Source organism: Phoenix dactylifera, chromosome 14 (assembly GCF_009389715.1).
Source record: "Phoenix dactylifera cultivar Barhee BC4 chromosome 14, palm_55x_up_171113_PBpolish2nd_filt_p, whole genome shotgun sequence".
NCBI lineage: Eukaryota > Viridiplantae > Streptophyta > Magnoliopsida > Arecales > Arecaceae > Phoenix > Phoenix dactylifera.
Genome location: NC_052405.1, coordinates 10,536,789 through 10,562,349, shown reverse-complemented (window position 1 = coordinate 10,562,349; position 25,561 = coordinate 10,536,789). Strand labels below are relative to the sequence as shown.

The 25,561-nt window shown below is 36.8% G+C and overlaps 4 protein-coding genes and 1 long non-coding RNA gene across 8 annotated transcripts; 3 read left to right on the top strand and 2 right to left on the bottom strand.

Annotated features, from left to right (window-relative positions):
• Positions 1-515: 515 nt before the first annotated feature.
• LOC103715380 (ubiquitin-like-conjugating enzyme ATG10) lies at positions 516-4,878 on the bottom strand. Of its 4 annotated transcripts, none has more exons than XM_026807901.2 (7): positions 4,646-4,878; positions 2,405-2,488; positions 2,249-2,299; positions 2,116-2,175; positions 1,613-1,712; positions 1,434-1,531; positions 516-1,016 (listed from the first exon to the last, which is right to left on the bottom strand). In XM_026807901.2, the coding sequence occupies exons 1-7, from the start codon at positions 4,661-4,663 to the stop codon at positions 822-824; spliced, it is 606 nt and encodes a 201-aa protein (XP_026663702.1). In that variant the 5' UTR covers positions 4,664-4,878; the 3' UTR covers positions 516-821. The 4 variants fall into 4 exon arrangements, with proteins under 4 accessions (XP_026663702.1, XP_008801216.1, XP_026663698.1 ...); XM_008802994.4 differs by having other exon boundaries at positions 2,400-2,581; positions 4,646-4,877; XM_026807897.2 differs by having other exon boundaries at positions 2,249-2,488.
• Positions 4,879-5,509: 631 nt separating this feature from the next.
• Positions 5,510-12,179, top strand: LOC103715390 (6,7-dimethyl-8-ribityllumazine synthase, chloroplastic). The gene is made up of 8 exons (XM_008803006.3): positions 5,510-5,749; positions 5,826-5,941; positions 8,116-8,211; positions 9,205-9,300; positions 10,107-10,185; positions 10,865-10,911; positions 11,589-11,648; positions 11,762-12,179. The coding sequence occupies exons 1-8, from the start codon at positions 5,614-5,616 to the stop codon at positions 11,798-11,800; spliced, it is 669 nt and encodes a 222-aa protein (XP_008801228.1). The 5' UTR covers positions 5,510-5,613; the 3' UTR covers positions 11,801-12,179.
• Positions 12,180-12,813: 634 nt separating this feature from the next.
• On the top strand, positions 12,814-16,293 carry LOC103715400 (adenine DNA glycosylase). The gene is made up of 7 exons (XM_008803016.4): positions 12,814-13,419; positions 13,505-13,564; positions 13,831-13,947; positions 14,068-14,165; positions 15,022-15,572; positions 15,678-15,784; positions 15,963-16,293. Exons 1-7 carry the CDS (start codon positions 12,850-12,852, stop codon positions 16,053-16,055), a joined length of 1,596 nt encoding a protein of 531 aa, XP_008801238.2. The 5' UTR covers positions 12,814-12,849; the 3' UTR covers positions 16,056-16,293.
• Positions 16,294-16,343: 50 nt separating this feature from the next.
• On the bottom strand, positions 16,344-18,704 carry LOC120113058. The gene is made up of 4 exons (XR_005514848.1): positions 18,616-18,704; positions 17,967-18,098; positions 16,968-17,015; positions 16,344-16,734 (listed from the first exon to the last, which is right to left on the bottom strand). It is a non-coding gene; the product is annotated as an uncharacterized LOC120113058 (long non-coding RNA).
• LOC103715409 (RAP domain-containing protein, chloroplastic) lies at positions 18,636-23,815 on the top strand. The gene is made up of 4 exons (XM_008803023.3): positions 18,636-18,791; positions 18,856-20,710; positions 20,825-20,907; positions 23,501-23,815. The coding sequence occupies exons 1-4, from the start codon at positions 18,768-18,770 to the stop codon at positions 23,603-23,605; spliced, it is 2,067 nt and encodes a 688-aa protein (XP_008801245.1). The 5' UTR covers positions 18,636-18,767; the 3' UTR covers positions 23,606-23,815.
• The last annotated feature ends 1,746 nt before the right edge of the window (positions 23,816-25,561 follow it).

Genomic DNA, 25,561 nt, shown 5'->3' with positions numbered 1-25,561 from the left:
GAAAATAAATATAATTTAATATATTATACTGTATGATATATCATTACTTATAATACGATTTTATTTTCTGACATTAATTGTATAATATTCTAGAAGATTAAAATATTGTCATAAGATTAATTTTGATATTCTTGTACTATGAAAAATATTAACTAATAACCATATTATATTATTATAGTTTTATAGTTCACATAATTGTAAATTATATAATATTATATATAATGCATACTACATTATCTAATTTATAAATCGTATTATTTAGATAATTATTATAATGATATCATAATATTAGTATAACTTACTGTTAATATTAACATTACTATTACTATTTAATAATATCATTATATTAATATTAATATTGACATATCAATGATTACATATTATATTATATGATATTTTTATTCCCTAGAGATTTATTTAGACTTATCCAAAGCTTAAGCTATAGTTTGTAAATGTAAATGTTGAAATACAACCTAAAAACTTAAGCTAGTAGATGGATGAACTCATGAGTATACAAGTACAATGAAGAATTTTCTTTTTCTTATCCAATATGCAATTGTTGCTACACTCTCAACACCCTCTCTCATATGAAAGGACCACTCTCTTATCAGTAAAAACTTTACAAGATTCTCATAAAAGCAAAAGATAGTTTTACATTGGTTGGTGAATTTATACAATAGGACTTCACCACAAAAAATAAATAATTCCATTAGTCTGAACTTTTCAGAGAGGATGATTTGAGCATCGCCATAATTATGATGGCCACAACTTCTATGTAAAAAATTCTTAACCTCTACATGCAAAAGATGCGCAAAAACATCCTAGATAGACTTATCATGCAGTTCCAAGGGAATCCTCAATCCAACTGTCTGGCCAACCACAGATAACCATGCCGATAAGTAGTGCAGCATATCAGGGCTTTTTGATGGCAAATCGCCTCCTAGCAGCAACTTCATCCAATCACTGGTTCCACAGGGGTGTAAAGTGTACCATGGACGACGTAAGTAGGGATGTTCCTGCACAAAAAGTTCACAATTTTTTTTTAAAGCAAAAAGAAGAGATTCAGGTGAGTGCTGAAAATCTAGGTTCAATTCTGGATCTCATGAAATTTCAAATTAACACTTCAATTAACAAAAATGGCTAACAGAAATGTGTAAAGGAAGCAAGAACTCTTAAGAGTATCAAATCTTCAGACGGTGAAGTGCCAAATGGAAGAGGAATCTGCAGATATTCCTATGCTATCTGAATTTATTGGTCCGTAATTCTTGGATGTTCTAGGAACTGCTATCATTTAAGACTACATTGATAAATTTTCATTGTTAGCCTGATCTGCATCTTTTTGCTCAACTTTAGCTTATTTGATATTTTCCAGGAAGCATTTTACAAACTAAGAAATTCTCAATCCAAGGAACCATGAAAAGAAGTGCATGTACCTCCTGGGTCATGAATGTCCACTTTGATTCGTTCTGGATTTTCAGAGAGTATGGAGGAAGGTCTCTTTCGATGTCGCATAAGAGCAAAGGATGGCCATCTACAGAAGTAAGCCAGCCAAACATCTCAGTTCGGAAATACATGCAAAAACTTTGCACAATAAAGTCTATAAAACACGTACCACATCGATATCCACGGAAATAGAGTACAGGAACCCGGTAAGAAAAGCTATACACTATGTGAAAATCATAAATGTGCATGTCATCATTGTAGCTCTGGACCTAGCAGACAGAATACAAACTTGATGCAAACATTAATAAGCACAAGAATAATAAGCAAAAGACAGAGTATGCTAACTGGTATACAAGTAAATGAGATGCAGTGAATGCCAAAGAAACAGGTCCCTACAAGAAATATAGCAAGAATTAAAATTACAGAATTTTATGATACAAGAAATGGTGATAGAGGTGAAAGATAAGATCAATTCTCTGCTAACATATAATCAGTAGCAATCCACCATTTATTCAAGGTACAATGCTAACTTACCAAAAAAGATCTGTACCGAAATACGCAGCAATTACAAACCAAACAGCACATGTACATCTCCAAATATACATTTAAGGTAAAACCAGGTAAAGGACATAACAAAGAGGAACATGGAGAGAATGATGCATCAAAGTATACCAAGGTAGCATTGTCAAATGGCTCTTCTTCTGCAGAGTAGTTTTCATCATCAGTAAGTGCCTGAAGAGAAAAAAATTCTAATAAGATTAGATTGCAAGCTAAAATTTTCTTTGTTGTAAGCAACAATTTACACCTCGCTTGCGCTTAGCTGATTCATGTTCTCAAGTGCTAAGTATCCCTCTGCCTGAGTATATTTACAAACAAGACCACAGTTTAGGTTAAGCAATGAAATATTCAATAACAATATAAAAAAATAGGCATTTCCAAGCGAGAAAATCACTGACATTACATGAAACACCCATTCTCTGACAAGGAATCCATGCCCACTGGGGAAGATTTGGGTTGATCGCCTTCCATTTCTTGGCAAGATCATCTGCAGAAGCAATGAAGTCATTTGGCGAGAGCATTCCATCCCACAAGCAATGGCCTCCCATGATGGCTAATGTGGACAGCACTAATAGCTCCTCTGCAGTAGAGATTAATTAGGGAAATTCATCACACAATCTACCTACCAACTCAATACTAAATCAAACTAGCTTCTATAAAACAGCATATATGAAAGACCACATTTTTGGTTGAACTTCCCAAGATACAGCATTCTAACATTAAAATTAAGGTACATGAAATGCCTCATTAATTATAATTGAGCCGTTATATAAGAGAAAGAGAGTGAAGAAGGTGACATCAAGATACCAAGAGCTGAAAGATTATCATAAGATGATAAAATTCTGCATTAGAAAACAAGTAGATGAAATTTCTCATAGCTCAAGTTTTCTTTTCTTTTTCTTCTTTAATCGTTTTAAATTAAAAAAGAATTCCTTAAATAATATTGGGATAAACTTCTTGGTGATGATAAAAGATTAGAGGTTCCTCTTCTCGCTGATTATTAGAATCAAAAGAAGATGTGGTTAGAAGAGAGAGATCATCGAAGTTGGGCAGGATTTACCGGGATATAAGCTGAGAGTTTGGAGTCGAGAAAGCCACCGGAGATGAGGAAAGGGGGCCAAAACCCGCACACTAGGGCCTAGGAAGCAAGAGGGATGGAGAGACTACGGTGCGGGAAATGGGGGAATAGCTACAAGAAGGGTTTGGATTTTGGGCCGGATCCTAAATGAATCCGGATCCAGGAACTTATAATAAAAAATAATTTTTGTTCATGGGAAGGAATAAAAGAAATTATTTCTCAAAAACTGGAACCGGCCGATCCGGTTGAAGAAGTTAAGAGACCTCTAAAGCCGTGACGTGTCAACTGCACTGCTTCCAATTTACCGATCCAAATTCAATCTATGTTTAAGATGATTCATATTTTTCTGTCCAAACTTGATTGGTTGATCCATCTAAATTTAGTTTGATTTGGATGAAGTTATTTTCGTTTCACAAAGAGGATCAATCCAATCCACTTGCGGCCCTACCCATCATCTTCATATATAAACTTCAAGCAGATTTTCACCATTATATTTCAAAAACTATAGTAGAAGCAAATACTTTTATGTGTAACCTGTGTTAGTCAATAATAGTTGTACTGTAAAATAATTTTTTAGTAACAATATATTTATACATAATTATTAAAATAAAAAATAAGTATTCTAGATAAACATATATTGTATAAAAATATTTATTTATTTCTACTTTGAACTTAATTGAGTGGTAGCAAGTCTAGTTTTTGCTTGGCTCATTTAGTGATATGGTAAAGCTAAATCCCAGTTTAGCACATGCTCATAGAACAAATCCTTTTTTTTTTTTGGATAGCCTTACTCATCAGAACAAATCATGGCAAAGAATCTAAGATATTTGCACATAACTGGCAAAAAATAGAGTTAGAAATGAGCAAAGTAGAGGAGGTTTATGGACAGCACCCTTAGAGGACAGGCGTCGAGAGAGGTGTACATATGGTTAAGTGGTTAAATTGTTGAGCGAGTGGCATCTTTGAATTTATAGATGTCATCTTTTTGGAAAGGTTGGGCACTGGATAGGAACAAGAAGGTCGCGCCAAATCCACATATTCTTTGTGAGTTTGGCTATATGCAAACAAGGAGATGAAAGGGTCAACATGACAACATCTCTCTAACTTTCCTTCCAATGTCCGGGAAACAGTTCAGCTTCTGATCCAATCATTCGCTTTGTCTACAAATTAGGTAACAAGAACAGAGTTTGCAACAACAAAAATAAAACATTGGAAAGATACATATTATTACGGTGTGTTAATGCTGTGAAAGAAATTTTCTTTGTTGAAGACACATTATTCAAAGTAACAAAACCAGGAAACATATCCCAATACCAGATCATACCTCAAATACCCGTTCAATCCCAACCAACCCCTGTCCCAAAAAAAAACCCTAACAACCTTGTCCTCTTCCAAAGAAATCAAGAGCGACCAAAGTAATCTAAATCCAAGAATCGACTTTCTTTCAAGTGAAAAAAAGTTATCCAACAATCAAATCCCAATAACACCACAAAACCAAAAGAAATCCAAGTTAGACAAAGTGACAACAAGAAAATCCAGGAAAAATAAAGAATCGGAGAATCTTACTTGCATCAGATGCAGCATATAGATCGCAAGGACCGCAGATGACGATGAAGAAGCAATGGTACCCCCGCCCTACGCCTCCCAGAACCGCCGCAAGAAGCGAGGTCGCTGCGCTTGAAGACCTCCTTAGGGTTCCCAAAAGCGAGCAAAAGACAGAAGAGAAGAAAGGAGAGGAGAAAAGGGAGAAGACGAATGGGGAAGAGAGAGAAAGGGGACCGAGCCGGAAGGCGCTTTCGAACTATCGTGTTTTTATAAGTAGTTTCGGCGACGGGGTATCATACTCCGACCGATGGAATTTAACTATCGTGGGATTTCCTTCATTTATTGCCACGTGGCATTTCGTACGGCACGCTAGGCGAGATAGAAAACGAATGGCTTATAATAAATATAAAAAACTAATTATTTTATAAAATAATCTTCAAATAATAATATTTTGATATACATGCGCAAATACAGTAGAAGAATATATTATGTAAAATAATAAGATTACGATTGGACAAAGTAGAAAAAAATAGAATCATTCGTGGTCGCACTTTCACTTTTAAGTTTAATTATAAATTAAAAATATAATAAAAATTAAAAAAAATTAACGTATTTTAATGATGCGCACATAAGATGAAATACTAATAAAAGTAGAGGTTTTTGGTGTTACAGGAGGGACATGAGCTGCAACTTTTGCATGTATCCACAATGATCATCAATTTATATAGTTCTCAAAATATTATTTGCACGGATCTCAAAGTGGCACCATGCATATCTCAAAGCATTTTAAATTTTACTTTTTTTAATTCATCTCTACAGATTCAAAGCGAACGGTGGATCCAACGGTAGATTCCCTGCCTCTGAGAGAGCAGCATGCGACACATTTGGCGTTCCATTAAGCGCGCCGCTTCTCCTTGCTTTCTGCGTCAAAATCTAGTACCTATTTTCGTACCGCTTCTGACTTCATAAGCGCTCCGAGAGAGAAAGAGATGGCCTCCGCCGCCGCCACTGAGCTCGCCCATCTCCTGCCATCGCTCTCGCGATCATCGAGAATTTCTCGATTGGCTACGCCTCATACCGAGAATTCTCCTCGGACCCTCGTCTCCTTCTCCTCGTCGATTCGAGGTACGCCTCGCCCTCTGGGGCTCTCCATTACTACGATCTCAGCTTGATCTATCTATCTTGATTTCGGATCATGCAGCGCCGTCGGCCGATTTGGTCTGCGCGAGAAATGGGCGGGCGCCGGTCGTGGTGGCCGCGGGCACCAGGTATCTGATGGGATCGCTGATGAAAACCGAAGGCATGCGATTCGCAGTCGTGAGATCTTCTATCGATCCCATTCTCTGTTTCTTTTTCTTGTTTGAAATTGCGGCATTGGTAAATGGGTTCTTCAAGTTGATCTGTTTATGGGCTTAAGGGCCTCCGGAGTGGGGATTAGGTTGTGGAGATAACTCGTTTGATGATTTGCCACTGAGTATGATTCCCGATGTGAATATGCAGGGCTCGCATGGGCCGGAACTGTTTAATTTTTTTGCTCCTTTAACGGTGCTTGTGTTTGCCTCGAGCATCACGCTGCCAAGGAGGTCAGCTGTGGTGTCTCTTTTGACTATCGTATTGGAGGGTCAACTTCCTTTTTCTGAAATGGCTGCATGAGTCTCCTGCAGCAGCATTGAACAGCAAACTTCCCAATGTAAAAGTACATTTAGGTCCTACTGTAGTTTGGTGTAATTTCCTGACTGAGAACATTTACAAGATTTCTAGGTAAACCAAGAAAAATCCAAAATTTACATTCTCTTAAATGCCAATTTCCTAATGGTATGGTTTCACAAGCCCCTGTCTGGCAGCATCATATAGTAAGCATCCCAGTCTTCCAATATACTGTTGAGAAAGACCTCATAACTGCCAATTGCACCTAAGGAAAAAAATTTCATCTTTATCTAGCAGAAGCAGGAGATGACTGCCTCGTGCTCATAAGAGAGTAAATTGACCCAGGCCTATCTGGTAAAAGAATAAGATTTTGGTGCAATTCATATTGAAGTTTTCATTCTTAAATAAAAGTTTTTTTTTTATGAAAAGTACATCCATGTATAATGAGCATGCCTTAGATTTTTTTTTTTTAAAAAAATAAAGTAACCAACATTAGCTAATAGCAGTTGTGAGCATATGTCATCTAGTTTCAAATAAAACATGTTCAATTTATATGGAATTGGTGTTAAATAAAAAATGTGGACTTTCCTTTGAACCAGAAGAAAATGAACAAATATGATCTGTGAATTTGTCCCATAGATTGAAAAATGGGAATAGGTCTGACAAAACTTAATTTTTCTGATATTTGCTGCTTATATCAAAATGATAACCTGCTCTATAGTTAGCAAAATGACTGTGTTGCAGGACTGCGCTTAAACATGTCTTATTTCCTCAATTACAATTTTTTGTTTTCCATAAAATCTCTTCTTTTTTATGAATTATTTCCCTTATACTCACCTCATCTTTCGTAGTTCTCTCCTTGCTTCACTAAATCATTAAAGAACCTCTAGCCAAAAAATGGAATCTTGTGGTTCCAAAGCTGGATGAGATTGGCTTTACTTCCAATAGTTTATGGACATGGATACAAGAACTGGATTCGGACACATGCCCAAGTGTTTGACTCAGGAAGGGAGGAAAAAAAGAGATATGGGGATACGTAGAAAAATTGTTTCAACTAATTATATATTATTTTTAAATATGCATTCATCCCTATTATAAATGCATCAATTTTGTTAAGATTTGTTCCAAAAGCTTAAGCTTGTAGATGGATCAGCCCGTAAGTATATGAGCACCACTAGAGTTTTTAGCCTATCCGATGTGGGACTATGCTTCAACTCTCCCTCTCATGTGTAGAGCTTGAGGGACGAAACTGTAGAGGGATGGAACTCAGAGCGAGGAGCGACACATGGATTAGTAAGTGGGAGTATGGAGATATTGGTAAGCAAGAAGGAACACATGCTCTGATATCAGGTTAAGATCCACCCTAAAAGCTTAAGCTAATAGGTGGATAGGCCCATTGGCATATAAGCACCACTAGAATCCTTAACCTATCCAATGTGGGACTATTTCTCAACAAATTTCACATCTATTCTGTTTTATGTTGTTGGTTTGATTATAATTCTTTGTGATCTATCTAGGGCTTTGAGTGCATGTCAAGAAATAGAAATGAATGTTAGAAGCTAGTTCCATTTTGAGATCTGTTTTTGTAATCCATGAAGAAGAGAATGGTTGTTTTTTTATTTTTTTACTTGTTTTGGGTGCTATGATGTAATTCAATCTTGTGGTTTACTTGTTAAATTAGAGTTAAATCTTGAAAGGTTTAAGATCTGATGTTGCATATTTCAATTCTTTTTATTTTTTAAAAGATGATTGTCACATTATTTCTCTGAAGCGATTATCTATTTCAAGAACTATTCTCAACTTACTTTCTAAAGTTAAAAAATTTCTCTGTTTTTGCCATGCAGGTCGTGTCGCGATTTAATGAGGTTGTGACAAACTTGCTCCTTGAGGGAGCTTTAGGGACTTTCAGGCAATATTCTATCAAAGAAGAAAACATTATAGTATGAACTATATCTGAAACATCTTAGTTTTCTTTTCTGGATATGCTTTTTCCCCAATTGAGCAATGGTAGCTAGATGTTTTCCTAATGGTGCAAATAACGATAAGGATGAAAAGAAATTGATATGTTGAGATTGTGTGTCCACTCTATCGTGCCTTTCTATTGGTTCTTAAATCTCATAGTTGTGCTCTGTTGCCTTGTTTATAGTTTGGGATTTTGTGTTTATGTTATTATCCTTGTTAATATCTTTGTAACACTGAATTATTGTTCCAAATATGATCTTTTATGAAAATGATCTTTACCTGCAATTCATACATATTTGGCTGGCTAGTCTGAATTCTTTTTTGTTGTCTTCATTGTTTTTGCCTTAAATCTTCTCCTAACTTGATTGCTTCAGACATCTTTGTTATATTCAGTACATTAATTCTGACTGCTCGAGCCTCAGTTGAACTTGTTTTATTACTCTTTCTCCACTCATCAATATTTTACCTATGACTTTATTATCATCGGACATGATTTTTGTTATGATCACCTGATGCTTTAACTTGCAGTATTATAATAGTCTAATTGATTTCTTTATACTTTTCTCGTGAATTGCTCGATTATTTCAGTGACACAAAAGTATGGGCTATTGTCACAAGTGGAAACATTTAAACCAAACAACTAGTATATATCATGTTCATGAAAAATAGATAGATGAGTATAGCAATTTGGGCTAATTTCCACTGCTGATGTTTTTTTGGTTGGCAAATTATTTTGAGTTCCCTGCTCTGAGAAACATTATCAAACCTAGCCTTATGTGCTGCACCATATTTGTCAGTCCAACTTTTGTTGGCTGCGGTGCACATGCTAGTCATTTTAACTCTTCTTGCATGATTTCTAAGCCAACAAAAATTTCAGTACTGTCATTTTTTCCTCAGAAAAAGGTGGTCGTTATTACTTATATCCTTCTTACTGGTCAATATAAAGTAACCGTTTTAATTTTTCCCTCTAGGTTGTCAAGGTTCCTGGTAGCTTTGAAATTCCAGTGGTCGCACAACAGCTCGGGAGGTCAGGAGACTTTCATGCAGTTTTGTGCATTGGTGCTGTGGTAACTTTTATCTCTTTTTTTTTCCCACCTAAATTACATCATATATTTATCTTTGGCTTATCTTTCTTTTGAAGGTTAAACTGCACTATTGTATCTGGATTAGAAATCTAACAGAGTTTGAGAATTATGGTTTTGCAACAGATAGAGGATTTGGCTTCTAAGCAAGTTGCCAGCTAATTAATTATATTGACAAATTGTTAGACATACAGTTTATATAGATTGGTTTTTAACCTGCTTGAAATTTAATTCTAGAAGCTTTGATGATGAAAAATTTCGAGTCCACAGATAAATTCTGCCAGCTTCCTCTGTTAGTTTCTGTCTCTCATGGTTCTCTCATTGAATGCCATGGGCCTTGACAGTAGGCAGGAGTTCTTGCATTAAGGAAGTCTGAGTCAGTGTTGGACTTCATGATGTACTCTTTAGTCTGAACACGGAAAGTCATGTACTTGTTTGACTATTTCCATGCCAATTCCATTCGAATGGGACAATTTTTATTTGTTGTGGGTATGGACTTGTGGTAACATGTTTCCAGTTGTTTGGTATTAATAAGGTGGTACCTAGAACTGCAATTGTTTGTTTTCTTGTCTATGGTTGCTGTATACATAAGGTGGTAGCTCTGTGTGTGTGTGTGTGCATATGTGCATGGGGCAGGCAGGTGGCCAGGCATGTGCACGTGCATGGGAGTGATCAAATAACTCATTAAGGAATGCTATTACTTAGAGTTTGTCCTATTTCCTGCAATTCTTTCAATACTTCTCCATCTTTTCCTTCTGCCCTGATCCATTATTTAATTTCGTTGTCTGTAGATTAGAGGAGATACTACCCACTATGATGCTGTTGCAAATTCTGCGGCATCTGGAGTTCTTTCAGCTGGATTAAACTCAGGTTCATGTTTTTTTTATTATATTAATTTTTTTCTTATTAATGCTATCATATATGATTTTATTTTTCATCCCCCGAGGTATTGTACATTATGGTTTTGAATATCAGTCTTCCATTTCAATGCAGTTTGTTTTCTCATTTGGCTTTTTGATGATTGGATACCCAATATGTATTATTTTGCACAGTTTACCGTAGAAATGACCTTTATACTGCTGCTGCATGTGCATTTTCTTGGCAATGTTTTCCCTCTTCTTATAGTTTAAAATGTCATGTTGTTATTGAATCATAGGATCTTATTGCGTTTATTCTACCACTAGGGCTTGTGTCCCTTTTTCTTGTCTTTTTTTCCTGAAAGAGATTTATTTTTGGGTATAATCTCAAGGATGTAGGCAACCAAGGTACACCTTCAGTTTTTTTAAAAGTTCCCTTCCTCATAAATATTCACAGCATGCTACTGTATGATTAGGGTGAAGAAAGTCTACTTTTGCATCTTCATCCAGTGTCCAAGGTTGTATCATTTATTGTTAGAACATCACTTTCTGCACTTGTACTGTTATAGACTTGTTTTTTCCATTCTGGTAGCACCAGTTACATCTTGATATATCTTGTTATTCTTTTTAATATTTGAGACTGAATACTTGGAAGATGGAAACTAAAAGTTTTCTATTAATATTTGTTGCAGGAGTTCCATGCATATTTGGTGTTCTGACCTGTGATGACATGGACCAGGTAATTGATCATATAAATTTAGTTTATTTAAAGTGTTTCTAAAGCTTAAAGTTTACCTATTTTGAAAGAACTGTGATGTTTAATACTTATGTTATATAGATAGCTTAATTTGAACTAGGTCGGCATTGGAGTAAATTATGCCACAATAACACTTGATGCATGGATCCTCACCCTGCAATTTAGTCTTTTGTTGTGCCCATGGGGACTCTTCTAGCTTAAGTCTAAACATTTAGAGAGGTTCTTCATTTTGCATAGCAGGGTTGGAAACAGGGCTTCAATCGTGTTCTGAATTCAGGAATAGTTAGGCAGAAAACAGGATGCTATTATTTAACTCTATTACTATCGATGTTAACTGAACAAAGTGTCAGTAAAATCTGGCATGACAGCCTTAAAAGGGTTGCACCATAACATGTCTGCTCTTGTAAATTTGTTCGCATGAGAATATATAATGTTTATATGATATTACAATGTATAGAAGTGTATAATATAGAATCTATTTGACCAAATCCTTTGAAGTAAATTTAATCTTCAAGTCATGCTGGACATTTGAAATGTGGTGCATTTACATGGAAAGATGGTGTCATCATGAATTTAATGTGTAAAGTTAAATCATTTTCCCTTCTTACATCATATCATTACTTTTATAAGGTGTGATGATCCCATGTTGACATGTATAGGCTATAAATCGAGCTGGTGGTAAATCTGGAAACAAGGGTGCCGAAGCAGCTTTGACCGCGGTAAGTTTTCTCTGGACTACTATCACTTTTGACTATTTTAGCAGAATCCATTGTTCTCCAAGTCAATGTTTCTCTGTCAAAATGAATGATGAGCTCTTTCATGTTCAATGTAGATCGAGATGGCCTCGCTATTTAGGGACCATTTGAAGTGAAAGAAGTAATCATGAGAAACCCTTCCAAACTGCGCAGCAGTCGGCACTCTCTCTTTCCATCTATGTACTAGAGTTGAACTTTAATTGCAGGCTAATGCACTGCCTGATGTTTCTTCCCTCCAATCATAATCTATGCGAGAGTTTTGTAGTTGCTTGCTTGAAATTCTGGAAAGGCAGCGGTGACTTGACAGTGACGGCACCTTGTGACGCACTGATCCTATGAAGAAATATTATAGTTCGAGTGGCAGTTGAATAAAATCATTGTCTTATCAATAATGCATTTAATTTTGAAATCTGACCTTCAACTGAGAAGGCCTTCTCTGTCTGTCTTCTATGTATGTGCCTTTGACTATCCACTGATGAAGGTCCTTATTGCAGAGATTGCACCCTGTTTCACAACTATATCTGACTGTACTGCACTGATTAGGTGCTTCCTATTGGTTTTATACCCCTTTCTGAGGTATAGGCAACCTTTTATTCTCTCTATATTTTAACTGAAAGATTGTATTGATGATGTACATGATAAGGGCAGCTCTCTCCTATATATGCATTTGGCTTTCTGTTGTCTAACTTGCCCAACATGGACAGGGAAATTCGAACCGTTTCAATCTCACATAGGCCATCTTCATATTAAATTCGCTCGCACACTTTTCTTTCCTCTGCAAATGTGCACTAGGGGCCATGCAAGAGAGAATGGAAGAAAAATTAATACATTCTACGTGACTAGCTCAGCATAATAGGCCCTCTGTGCTATTTGGTTGCCTGCAGTTGGCTGCAACTGTATTGCAGACAAACCCTAAATAAGTTTTTGGATGTGTGCAATTGCAATTGTAGGCTACAGTTCAACTGCAAAAAAAAAAAAAAAGAAAAAAAAGAAAAGAAGTCCAAGACTTGTAAATGGAATTGCACTAAAAAATGATCACAGCTTTATATATATATAAAAAAGAAGGATCACAGTTCCAACCACAAGGAATCTTGTAACTGAGAGAGTTTTTTAAGGTTCCCTTGCAATTCCTTTCGTCCCTCTTCCTTGTAATTCAAAGAAAACCATGGAAGGAGCGATCACGTTGTTTACCGAGATCGACGGCTTACGTTCGTCCTCGGTTTTCAATTTGGGACGCTCACTCCACCGAGCCCTCTCGGCGGCAAAAAAAATAATAAAAAAAAATCTCCAGCTCAAATTTAAATCCTCATCTCTCCCCGTCTCCACATCGTCATCAATGGAAGGAGAAGGGAGACGCAAAGGCCAGGAGAGGAAAGCCAAGAGACAGGCCAAGAAGCAGCAAGAAGAAGAAGAGGAGAAAGGAAAAGCCCAAGAAGCCGCCGTCGTCGCCGCCGCCGCCGCCGTCGTCAAAGATGTGGAAGACTTCACCGAGGAGGAAGCTCAGAGAATCAGGGGCTCGCTCCTCCAGTGGTACGACGAGAACCACCGGGTCTTGCCCTGGCGAACGGCGAGCAGCAGCGATCACCAGAAGAATAACGAGGAGGCGAGAGCATATGCGGTGTGGGTGTCGGAGGTGATGCTGCAGCAGACCCGAGTCCACACCGTCGTCGCCTACTACAACCGCTGGATGGCCAAGTGGCCCACCCTCCACCACCTCGCCGCCGCCTCCCAAGAGGTACTTGATTAAAAAAAATACAAAAAAATCGACTGAGCTCACTACCATTTCATCATTAAACTACATTTGATTGCCTGCTTCGCAGGAAGTGAATGAGATGTGGGCTGGCTTGGGGTATTACAGGAGGGCGCGCTTTCTATTGGAGGTGCATCTTTTTTTTTACTCTATAACTTTGATGCATTTTCCATGATAAACAACGAAACAAGCAAGAAAGAAAACCATCTGACGGGAAAAATGGGACCTTTCAATGCTTCGTAGAGCCTGGTTTCCTAATTGCCCTGCCATCTCTAAATTATTGCCCTTTCTTTTAATTTTTGTTGCGTTACGTTGATGCTTTGAATAAGAAAATACAAACTTAATATCTAGATTTCTGAAATAGTTAATTCATTGGTGTGGCGGGTGGTGAATTAGGGGGCCAAGTCCATTGTTCGAGGAGGAGAATTTCCTCGAACAGCTGCTGCGCTTCGTGGGGTTAAAGGGATAGGAGAGTACACAGCAGGGGCTATTGCTTCTATAGCTTTCAATGAGGTATTCTTAAAAAATTTTGTACTTCCTTTTTCTTTTTTTCAGTGCTATCCGATTTTTAGACGCTGGCACAAGAACATTGGACGTGAACTGTTCAGTTTGAGATGGTTTCCATGATTTCAGGTGGTCCCTGTTGTTGATGGAAATGTAGTAAGGGTGCTCAGCAGGCTTAAAGCCATCTCTGCAAACCCAAAAGAAGCTGCTACTGTCAAGAGTTTCTGGTGAGCATCAATGCTATTGCTATTGTTCATGGAATGGGAGAAGACATCTTAACAATTACTGCTCTCTTTTTTCCATATACACCAGACCCTTGCAATGCCCCTGTGATGTGCTGGATAACTTTTCTGATTTTGCTCATAACATATAGGATTCGTTTGGTTCATAGGAAGATTTTTTTTTACTGAAATATTTTTTCTGCGAAGATGATTTTTGAGAATATGATGCCCAAAAAAATGATTTTGGCATGTTTGGTTGATCATGGAAGAGTGGCACATTCCAGAATGACTTATATTTAGTCAAGTATCTACTTTCCTGAAAAAATTATATGAAATACATATTATACTCTTAATAAAGGAAAAGATATTATCCATGGATTTTGATGACTAAGGTTACTTTTGGACAAAAAAGAGACTCTAATTTCCAACTAGTGGGAAAGTAGCTTTTTCATATCCCCCATGGATTTTTCTTTCCTATAAAACATGAAAATCTTATTTCCATAGGAATGCTACTTTTCCATCTCTCTTCTTTAAAAACTCTAACTAAACAAGAGACATCTCTTTGCTTTTCCGTCGACCACACTTTTCCTCCTTTTTTTCCTGCAAACCAGATGAGTCCATAGTTCTCTTAAAGATAGCAAGAATTTCAATGAGTTAAGTTTCACAGTTTTCATGGCCAATTTGATAATTGAATAAAGTTCAATATACTCAACATTTAATGCTTGCTATGAAAACTGTTGCTGTTGGTCACAATTGAACTTTATTATGCTGTTTTTAGCAATATATTTTTGTTTTCTTCTGTGATTAAACTCAGATTTCGAACTTCAGTATAAGATATCTAAGTTCATTTTTGACGTTGTAGGAAGCTAGCTGGGCAGCTAGTTGATCCTTCAAGACCGGGAGATTTCAACCAAGCCATAATGGAACTCGGGGCAACCTTGTGCAGCACCACCAACCCTGCATGTTCTACATGCCCAATTTCTGACAAGTGTCGTGCATTTTCACTCTCCAGAAACAGTGAAACAGTCAGGGTCACAGATTATCCGACAAAGGTTGCGAGGGCCAAGCAGCGCCATGATTTTGCTGCTGTTTGTGTTGTTCAAATAGCAGAAGGTTCTGATCAGGAGGTTCTGAAGGATAGCAACAAGAAACATGCATTTCTTCTGGTCAAAAGGCCAGAAGAAGGATTGCTTGCTGGGCTCTGGGAGTTCCCATCAGTTGTATTAGATGAAGAAAGGATGGATATGGGTACGAGGAGAAAAGCAATGGATAAGTATCTGAAGAAGTTATTTAATGTTGATGTGGGAAGAAATTGCAATGTGATTCTAAGAGAACATATTGGGGAGTATGTTCATGTTTTCTCTCATATTCGACTCCAAATGCACATTGAGTTGTTGATCTTGACCATGAAAGGTTTGAACCTACTGGCTCTCTATAAAAAAAATATTGTTGCTTTGGTCAGATGTTGGTAGGATCATGCTTGTCATTTACTTATGCAGTCTTATATTGTTTATGAAGGTGGTTTGAAGCTATTGGGAGATGATGAGGATCACAGCACGATATCATGGAAATGTGTGGATGGAAGTTCTATTGATAGCATGGGACTAACATCTGGAGTACGAAAGGTAATTTCTTTGAGCATGCTGCTTGTAGCTTTGCAATTAAATTTTAGCCTTATAGATGAGTAGTATATGAGACTAAGTTGTCAGGGAAGGCTTAATTTTGAGCATCCAGCTCAGTCTGTTGGATTTATTCCTGTAATTCGGTGATTATGGAGATTTTTTTTTTTTTTTTTATATGCAGGTCTACAATATGATTCAGAATTTTAAACTGAAACAAATGTCAGCACATCCAATCAGGGCACCAAGGAAGAAGGCGAAAAGATCAAGTTCATGAGAGCAATCTAATTGGATATAGCTTGAATTGATTAGAATCCGTTTGATTTCTTGACCAGATATATTTATTGCCAAATATGGCTCGCATGCTATCCTCTGATTGTTGTCCCTAGTTGTTGTCAGTCATATAACTAAAAATCTTGATTATTGTGTCTATACATATATATGTGTGTGAAATTAACAAGGAGAAGGTGGTCTATTCCCAGATGGTGAAAGGCCAGAATTTTTCCTCAAAAAAAGTTTGATTGTAGAATTGCTTTTTGAAAGGCCATATTCTGCAATTAGATGTCTGCAATGCAAGTATAGAATAGGAAGCTTTTTAGGATGGGTTTTTCCATCTACTCTGAAAAGAAAGAGCAACAGAAGACGGACAGGAAAAAAAATATTATGCTGCAAAAGAGAGCCAGAAGTAACAGCTTAAGTACCTTAAACATAAATTTGACAGCAAATTGATATGGTCTGACAGCGTACTTTTATACTATCATACTATCAAACTCCAAAGGAAAAAGAGAGCAAAAAGGATAAAAAAAACACTCAAGACTCCAGAGATACATGGCTAATGCATAGCAGTCATGGATAAACTGCAACACAACTTGTGCTGTTATTATCCTGGTTGCTTCAGGTTAATCTTCATAGTGTGTGAGATCAATCTGGAATGGCTTTTTCCCCTTGCTGACTCTCTGTACACATGAACAAAAGAGATCTGACATCAGTGATAGACTATAATATGAGTTTCACAATTTTGTAGATCAGTTTTAGGGAAGGATGCAAATACATGCTGCAATTGCTATGAGCTCTTCTAGTAGCTCTTCCAAGCGGCGCAAAGGCTATAATATTAATATTATGTACCTTAAATCATCAAAGCTGCTTGGTGAAGATTAAGTCTGCTAAATGTCATTAAAAAGAGACTTACCCATTGTGTTGGGCCATCAACAGGTGCTTTTAGGGGATTGTCATGCACCTGCCATGTGAGAAAAAGGGTCAGCAGAAACTTAAAGGGGTATAAAGATTTTCCTGGGAAGTTACTTGGAACAAATGCAGGTTCATCCCTATGCTCATTATGAAAGAGCAATTCACCTATAACTTCTTTATTAGGATCTTACTCACAAGCTTGTACAACTTATGATATGCAAATAAAGATTACTGAAGAATTCTCTCTTTCAGCAAGCAAAATAATCCAAGTATAAACTACCGTCATGATGTTCTCAGGGAGAAGACTGAAGACAAATCAAGGTTTAAGTGCAAGCCAGCATACTCCACTAATGTGAAAATAGTCGAGAAAGCCTGGTGCTAACATTATATGTTATCTCTTCTAATAAGAATGTAGATGAAGATCAAGGTTCATTTACTCAAACATGGCTAAATTATCTATTGTAAATGGAGATTGATGTTTGATCAGTCAAACCTGAGCAGGGAATTTATCTTAAAATTCAAATCAAATGATTGAAGCTCTCTCTCTCTCTCTCTCACACACACACATGCGCACGATATAATCTCTTCTAGCTACAACATGAACTGAGATCAAGGTCTGATTACTCAAGCTTAAGTAGGGAAATTTTCTTTTCAAATCAAATGAATGGAGACTGTAATGAATATCATATAATCTCCCTTCTGGTTATAACATAAAATTCACAGATGGTAGACTGCAACTGCCATAGGCATCATTAAGGCCATAATAAGCATGTAATGTTATCGATTAGTTCTAAACCACTCACGTAGAGGTAAAGCATGTTGATGTTTTTCAAAAGAATAGTCAAGAATAGAGTTCTTTGAGAGAAGATAAGGAGTGATCTCTTGATCTCCTTAAAATCTCAAGCATCAAGTCCATTCAACTAAGTAACTTAAACAACAGTAACTGTAACAGAATTAGTGGATACTGGATAGCAAAATATAACTATTTATTAAATTTTACCTCCACTAATATTCCGTGAACACCAACTGCAACTGATGTCCTTGAAATACATGGTATTAGTTCACGCAGACCTCCACTTGCAACACCTTCACCAACGTATCAAAAGGCAGCTATACCATTGCAAGTGCTAGCCTGCTAGGTGACCATATAGTGCTTAGATGGAAAACAAGTTCCTTAAAGTTTTATATCTTTTTTATAAAAAAAAAATTATTCGAAGAGGAGAATATGAGAAACAAGGAAACTATAACAACATGAAAAAAATAATCTTCATCTAGTTACATAAAATAATAAAATTTTTTAAGTGAAGTGGAGATCATGACCATCTATACATTTTACGTAATTTGAAAGGTTCAATAATTTATGTTGTTAGAAAACCAATCTTTTCGCATTTACTCGCCCTTATATACAAAATAATGACTATCAAATTTACTAGAAAATTTTCAAAAGATAAACTTTAACTATTACACTGGAATAATAATGGATAATAATGAAAAAAAATAACATGTGCTGCACTTAAATCACTACATGCTAAACCTAAGATTATGTATATTTACTAACTGATATATGAATTTGAAGTTAGATGAACCTTGTTCTCACGTGCAGGGCACGTGTCTAGCCGTAGCGCTAATCCCTGGGCGGTGACACGCACCTTATCGTTCTTCGCTTCGGGGGCAAGGTGCCGGCCCTTCCCATGTTCTCATCCCATTCTTCTTCTATTCTGGCCATCATCTTCCTTCCACTTCCTGAAATCTGCTGCCGAACTATCGTCTCTCGTACTGGGCAGCGATCCTTTCTCGAGAAATGATGGATTCGAATCCCGGATTGGTGAGTTCTTCCGATTAATTCAGCTCACGGGTTATAAAAATTCCAACTTTACTACCGTTTGTAGGTAAAAATGGAGCTATATTTCAGCCAAATTCTGCCAAAAAGAAGCTTCCCAACCCTTAATTTCCTCTCAAAGACCATCGAAATCTCTCCTAAGATAAGAACTGCAGCCGGGTCTTGGAATCCCAAGCTCAAGGTTTATTTGCCACGTAGAAAGATCTGTTCTTGTGGATTAGGAAGTGTTTCGGTGGATAAAAAGGGTGTAGAGGACCAAAAGGAGCTGCCTTCACAATGGGAACTGGAGTTTTTGGGAGAGAGTAGCCCACCCGGTTCCCAATCCTCCGAGATGAAACCCCAGGAAAAGTCGAGTTTGCTCGAGGAGACCGAGAGCATGGATTGGTGTGTCAAGGCGAGGAGAGTTGCGTTGAGATCGATCGAGGCGAGGGGCTTGAGCAATACCATGGAGAAGCTGGTAACCTCGAAGAAAAAGAAGAAGAAGAAGAAGAGTAGTAAGCTCAAGGGAAGCAAGAAAGAGAAGATGAGCACAAAAGATAAGATCTTGGAAGATCTAGATGATGATTTTGGTGATTATTCTGAAGTAATGGACTTGGAGGAATTGGACTTGGAGAGCAGCACCGATGATCTTAAAAGGAGAATAAGCGTGTTTGCAGATGGGATGTTCGGAGAAAAGAAAGTGAGGGCAAAAGAGGCATTTATTGAGAGGTTGTCACAGTTCTCAGGGCCCTCGGATAGGAAGAAAGAGATCACCTTGAACAAAGCAATTGTTGATGCACATACTGCAGAAGAAGTCCTGGAGGTGGCTGCGGAGATGATATTGGCTGTAGCAAAAGGGTTGAACCCTTCACCTCTGTCTCCTCTGAATGTTGCCACTGCCCTTCACCGGATAGCCAAGAACATGGAAAAGGTCTCTATGATGAAGACTAGGAGGCTGGCATTTGCCCGTCAAAGAGAGATGTCTTTGCTTGTGGGTATTGCTATGACAGCATTGCCTGAGTGCTCTGCTCAGGGGGTGTCAAATATTGCATGGGCATTATCCAAGATCGGTGGCGAGCTTCTCTATTTGTCAGAGATGGATAGAATTGCTGAGGTGGCAATTACCAAGGTTGGGGAGTTCAATGCACAGAATGTTGCTAATATTGCTGGTGCATTTGCTTCAATGCAACACTCTGCAGCAGATCTTTTCTCACAATTAGCTCGAAGAGCATCTGATATAGTTCATACTTTCCATGAGCAAGAACTTGCACAGTTCTTGTGGGCGTTTGCTTCTCTAAATGAGTGTGCTGATCCTTTTCTTGACTCCCTCGACGATGCTTTTAAGGATGCTGCCAACCTCAAATGCTGCATGGAAGAAACAAGCTCGATGCCAACAGAGAGTTCTTATCCAGAAGCTGAAATCAGCGGAAATGGTCAGAACATCAATAATATTGATTCTGAAATGTCTTTATGTGCCCCCATACTTAAATTTAACCGAGATCAGCTTGGAAATATATCTTGGTCTTATGCTGTTCTTGGACGAATGGATCGTCTTTTCTTCTCCCATGTATGGACTACTCTGAGCCAGTTTGAAGAGCAAAGAGTTTCAGAGCAGTACAGAGAAGATGTCATGTTTGCTTCACAGGTTTTTTTAGCTAATCAGTGCTTGAAGCTAGAGTACCCTCATCTTGGTCTGTCACTGAATAGGGATCTTGAAGAAAAAATATCACGAGCAGGAAAGACCAAGCGGTTCAATCGGAAGACAACTTCTTCATTCCAGAAGGAGGTGGCACGGCTTCTAGTTAGCACTGGCCTTGAGTGGATCAGAGAATATGTGGTGGATGGATACACTTTGGATGCAGTATTGATTGACAGAAAGCTTGCTTTTGAGATTGATGGACCAACGCATTTCTCAAGGAATCTAGGCAAGGCTCATTAACTGATACAAATTATTATATTTTCCCTTATATCTAAACTCACATCAAAACTCATCATCTTTTACAGGTAACTAAAAAATATTCATACTGGTTCTTTTACAGGTACTCCACTAGGCCACACAATAGTGAAACGCCGCTACATTGCTGCAGCTGGTTGGAAACTGGTTTCTTTGTCTCATCAAGAAGTGAGTTATCACATAATCAAATATTATTATGAAATGAAAATATTTATGTTAAATGTAGTTTCAAATTTTTTTGTTAGATGTACAGAATGACAAAGTGCATTTTTACACTACCATATGATACTCATGTTGGTTGGTGCAATAGAAAGACTACACTCTCCTATTGACACAAATCATCTAACAGCATGTGAAGAGTAATGAAACATCACCAAAGTGAGACGTTTTTTTGTTAGAACTGATATTCTTGACATGTACACTACTGCGTACGACACAATCTAGGAAGAAAAAGAGAAACCAATATAAATTTTGGTATTAACAATATACCTGGAAATAACTTATTATTCTGCATTTTTCCTTAGAAAAAAAAATCTGTATGAAAGTGCAGGGTTCAGATGCTGCCAATCAGATGTGTCATTTGCTATGTTGCCTAAGACCATCTCTGCCTTCTCTGTTATGTCCAATCAACATGGACTTGATCTAGAATATGTATAGCCATGTTCCTGTAAGTATATAAGCAATTTTCGGTTGTTGAAGACCCTTATCATGAAAACCTTAAACGTTTGATGGGATCTTCTGTATGAACCAAGTTCTACTTTTGCTTCATGAGTGTCAAGAGTTTTGCCATCAATTTTCAGTGCAGTTACGCCATTACTCATCAGATCAAGACCTTCATGTCTGGGGTTGATTTAAACTCTCTAGCCTTCACTTATCATAGCCTGGTCTTCATCTTACTTCGGACAAGCATGAAATCTAGGTTGGGTTCTTACATCAAATGGATGTAGATAACTAGTGAAACAATCTTAATTTTAGTCCTAGGACATGTAAGAAAAAGAATCAAGGTGAAGAAAGGAAAAAATATGTAAGAGATATTTAATACTGATCCTACTATATGAGAAAAAGAATCCCTGTTCTCAGCTGGTTGTAGTCTTGGAAACCAGAAACCCAAAAAGCCAGTAGCTGATAAAACCTGCCAAGCAGGGAAAGACATAAGCAAGCAAGAAGATTAGGCTGAGCTGTAAAGAAAGCATGATGATGTCAGGTCAAACAAACCTTAGTTTTATAATCAAATATTTAATGCAGAAAGAATATTTAATGTCCCAGTATCTTTGTTGAAGTACCAGAAAAACCACAAAATTTATGTCATGATATGACAAATCATTTTCATATAGAAACCATCTGCAATGCGTTTTTTTTTTTTTTGTGACTGTGAGACAAAATAAAGCAGCTTGTTCTTAAAGAAGAGAGATGTTAAATAAGAAATGGCAGAACAGGGGCTTTGCTTATGGGTATAATATTTCTTCTCAAGTATTTAGTGACAGAACAATGAAAATTTAAAACTTGGAACTTTGATTTTTGCTGGATTCTTTGTTTTATGGCTTTGCAGTGAAATGATGCTATATCTTTGTAGGCTGACGCTTTATTTGGCTCCAGTGTTCTGAGAATTGGCTTCTAAGCATCTTGATCTAATGCTAATGTGTCCTTAATTGGAGGCATTTAACTCAGTTGATGCTTGAGATATGTAGGTTTTTGTCTGCCAGCTGACAAATGATACAGTTGGAATTCTGCATATAAATTGTTGGTGTGGTATCCTGAAGATAGATGATGATCAACCAATTGCATGGTGGCAATCTTATGGCGTGGATGTGCTTGTATAGTGTGTTGTTACATGTTATTCAAATGCTTCTATTTCTGCTACAATCTGCACATACTAGCTGAATCTTATGCATCTAAGATGTTTTTTCTCTGAATACTGCATTTAGCGTAAATTATGAATGCCTCATATTTTTCGGGATATGAGGCCATGCACTCATGATTTGAGTGATTTTCTTCCCTTTTATTTTTCAGATGATTCCTTCTTTCCCTATAAGATAGTTCCACCTGTCCCTCTCTCAAGGCTGAAGTTACATCTCTTCCCAAGCTTTTTTACTACTCATGCCTTTCAAAAATGAAATTTACATTAAGCTTCAATATTTTAGATATCCTCTACCTTTTAGTCATTAAGATCATGCCTGTCTTAATGGAACAAAATGACGTGCCATGTTTTGGCATTTGTTCCATACATATCCGATCCTGAACTTTTCAGAATAAATAAAATGGCTTTATCTTTGAAATGATAATTGGGATATTTCATTAGCTAATTCTTATCTATTTCTCTTTTTCCTCTTTTTTAGAGGAATGCTTATTTATTTCTCTGTGTTCCTATCGTTACAAGATTGACTTTACCTATGGATGAGAATTGACGAGCTACTGAATCTTGGAGGGAATTTCTTTTACCTATTTCTCTAAGTAAGCTATTTTACAACTTCCAAGATTGTTTCACTGTAGAAAATGGAACATGATAATGATATTCTAGATTCATAGCTATTCTGGAATCTTGCTCGAGTGTAGAGACTCATCTTTATTTGAAATATAGTTGCATACACATTGTGCATAATCATGGTTGCTTCACTGACATGCTATTTAACAAAAAGAAGAAGAAGAAAATTGGTGGTATGAAGACTAAGTTTTGTCCTTCTACTCTTCTCTGCTGTTTACTATTATAGCTTAATAGCAGTTTAAATCTTCTGTTATGACTCTATGAATATTGTCTTTGCAGTGGGAGGAGCTTCAAGGTGAATTTGAGCAATTAGAGCACCTGAGGAAAATTCTTGGTATCGACACAGCTAACAGTTTAGAAGGGACAACCACAATGAGTGGGTGAAACCGTCCTGGAGGATGCTAGTGATGACATCTTGATACGCGAGGCGATGGTAGCCAAAGGCATGAACTCGGAGATATTTCTTGTTTTAAAATGTGAAATGGTATATATATATATATATATATATATATATATATATATATATGTAATCACTACGATATGTAAGCAATTTCCTCTCACCCAGAGTGTTAAATTTTCTTTTACCAAAAAAAAGTGTTGATATTGATTGGATGTCTTTTTTATAAAATATAAAACTTAATTTTAATATTCAATACAAAAGTCTGTAAATCCAGATGCCCAATATGTTGAAGTATTGGGAAACCCTATCAGAAAACTAAGAAACCTAAATATGACTTCTCTAAATCCTTTTACAGTCAGAAAAGGGTCCTCTGTGCTCTCTCCTTGCCCCTGCAGGTGTTCAACCAAAGCAGCTACTTCTTAAAATAGGACTGACTAGCACTCTACCTGACATTTTCCCAATAGTAAATCAAACATCAGCTATATTTTGGATCTCTTGCAACAGCAGATGTAAAACCTCCTCAGTGTGCCAAATATATCTTCCATCATCATTTCACATGACATTTCCAAAGCCATAGCTCCAGGTCTACAATCTTATATACTTGTTCTTGAGGCTCTGTGCTGCCTAATATAGCTTAAATTAAAGTAATTGTTAGATTTATGATCCAACAGCGACGGTAATACCATATGCTGCTGATAAGAGGAAGAAAGAATCAAAATAGAAAACATCAATATTATGTACGGCAACATAACATGATATTGACTAGAATTTGGCACCCAAAGACATACAGCTATCGACAAAACTTTGATCTATTTCTTGAGTGCTCGAAGAATAGACAAAAAGCAGGTTTTGGATGGAGAAGAGAATACAAACCTCATTAGCTGGCCAGTTCCTTTAAGAAGATTATCCAAATTAAGCAATTTATGTCTTGTAGCTAACCACCATGCATGTTAACCTTCAAAGGAGAAGGGGATTTCCATATCTTCTGAAAATAATTCATAATATCACCAGGGACCTTTAAGAAGCTGTAGAAAGACTCTACTGAAGTTCCTGGAGAGACCCATGAGTTGGGATGTATTTTGTAAAGTGATGTATCTAGATCTTACTCAGATACTACAATGTAACAGTGGCCTTGTAAGCTTTTTCAAAAAAGGGGCACTAGAAAGAACTGGTATTTAATTATTTTGATATAGTATCTTACTTTTCGAGCAAATATAAATTAATATTTATTGTAGTGGTTACTCTAACGATTGTTTTAACAAAATAATAGCACTATTGAAATCTTGAACCGAAGATGAAATAATACATTTCTAAAGAAAGAGCAAGCCGTATATGATGCACAACTGCTATACTATCTCAAGATCAACTTTGGCTTTAACTCATCAACTAGAGGCGTATTTTCTTGGCCAACAGAAATTTTATTTCTAACTTTGTGAACAATTTATCACTGAAGCGATGTATAAATCATTGTAGAGGAAGTAACAAATTTATGTTATGAAGTTTACTCCAATGTGATGAATAATGGGTACAAAATATAATTGAGATGTTTTTTCTAGCCAACAAAATTTTTCTTTCTAACTTTTGCGAATAATTCATTGAAACTATAAATGAATCATTATAGATGGAGTAGTAATTTATGGTAGTGAAGTCTTCTCATAGGTGACAAACAATGGTTAGAAAGTATATTGTGATTTAAGGGAAAATATACTCATGACAGATTACTTAATTGCAAACAATGGTTAGAAAGTATATTGTGATTTAAGGGAAAATATACTCATGACAGATTACTTAATTGCAAAGGTGAGCCTTGATGCAATAATAGAAATACTTCAATATGGCCGGGATGTCACGAATTTTAAATATTAAAACATCTTCTGCGCACACATAAATAGGATAGGATTGCATATATCTGATCCTTTCCAAACCCACCTTATCTAATA

Bases quoted from the DNA above. Each gene is read 5' to 3' on its own strand.
- LOC103715380 (XM_026807897.2), bottom strand. The intron at 2,176-2,248 runs GTGTAAATTGTT...TTTTCTCTTCAG, and splicing joins ATCAGCTAAGCGCAAGCGAG to GCACTTACTGATGATGAAAA. The intron at 1,713-2,115 runs GTATACTTTGAT...TCTGTCTGCTAG, and splicing joins CATTTGACAATGCTACCTTG to GTCCAGAGCTACAATGATGA.
- LOC103715390 (XM_008803006.3), top strand. From the start codon at position 5,614: ATGGCCTCCGCCGCCGCCACTGAGCTCGCCCATCTCCTGCCATCGCTC. The intron at 5,750-5,825 runs GTACGCCTCGCC...CGGATCATGCAG, and splicing joins CTTCTCCTCGTCGATTCGAG to CGCCGTCGGCCGATTTGGTC. The intron at 10,186-10,864 runs GTTCATGTTTTT...TATTTGTTGCAG, and splicing joins TTCAGCTGGATTAAACTCAG to GAGTTCCATGCATATTTGGT.
- LOC103715400 (XM_008803016.4), top strand. From the start codon at position 12,850: ATGGAAGGAGCGATCACGTTGTTTACCGAGATCGACGGCTTACGTTCG. The intron at 13,420-13,504 runs GTACTTGATTAA...CCTGCTTCGCAG, and splicing joins TCGCCGCCGCCTCCCAAGAG to GAAGTGAATGAGATGTGGGC. The intron at 13,948-14,067 runs GTATTCTTAAAA...CCATGATTTCAG, and splicing joins CTTCTATAGCTTTCAATGAG to GTGGTCCCTGTTGTTGATGG.
- LOC103715409 (XM_008803023.3), top strand. From the start codon at position 18,768: ATGATGGATTCGAATCCCGGATTG. The intron at 18,792-18,855 runs GTGAGTTCTTCC...TACCGTTTGTAG, and splicing joins TGGATTCGAATCCCGGATTG to GTAAAAATGGAGCTATATTT. The intron at 20,711-20,824 runs GCAAGGCTCATT...GTTCTTTTACAG, and splicing joins GCATTTCTCAAGGAATCTAG to GTACTCCACTAGGCCACACA.